At 24.5% G+C, this 556-nt stretch overlaps 1 protein-coding gene across 1 annotated transcript; it reads left to right on the top strand.

The window, feature by feature from the left end:
* Window positions 1-59: 59 nt before the first annotated feature.
* Window positions 60-551, top strand: DI09_552p10 (uncharacterized protein; the record flags this gene model as incomplete). Its single annotated transcript, XM_013381809.1, has 1 exon — window positions 60-551. The coding sequence occupies one exon, from the start codon at window positions 60-62 to the stop codon at window positions 549-551; it is 492 nt and encodes a 163-aa protein (XP_013237263.1).
* Window positions 552-556: the final 5 nt, after the last annotated feature.

Below are 556 nucleotides of genomic sequence, written 5' to 3'. Positions count from 1 at the left end.
ATTTTAAAAACTCTAGAGAAATGACAATCTCAAGATTAATTAGAACTTATTTGCAAAAAATGGATTTTAAATCAGCTTTTGAATTAGCGTATAATTCATTAAAAGAATTTCCTAATAACAACAATTTAAAAACTGATTTAAAGGATGTATGTCTTTGGTCATATAACATTAATTTCGAGGGATTTGACAAAACTTATATATTAAGAAAACCTAAAGACTTTTATGAAGTTACATCAGTATCTCAAGAGTATCTTGTTTTAAGACATTTAAGAATAAATGATTTAAAATTAAATTTGATAACCCAAAAACTTGATGGAGAAAATAACTCTGATATACTTGTTTGTGGTTACAATAATGGAAAAGACACGATAAATTTAATATTTAAGATAAAATGGGATATGAATAAGGAGTTTGGAGGAAAATTATTTTCAAATCCTGAAAAAGAGTTTGAAAATAAGAACAATTATATTTGGGATAGAATTGGTGCTAAACTTATTAATGAACCAAAATTGGCTCTCATTGAAGAAATTGAAAAAATAATAGCAAAATAAATCTG

This window comes from Mitosporidium daphniae, assembly GCF_000760515.2.
Source record: "Mitosporidium daphniae strain UGP3 chromosome Unknown contig-548, whole genome shotgun sequence".
Taxonomy (NCBI): domain Eukaryota; kingdom Fungi; phylum Microsporidia; genus Mitosporidium; species Mitosporidium daphniae.
The sequence above is the reverse complement of the archived record's forward strand: the minus strand, read 5'-3'. Positions and strand labels throughout refer to the sequence as shown.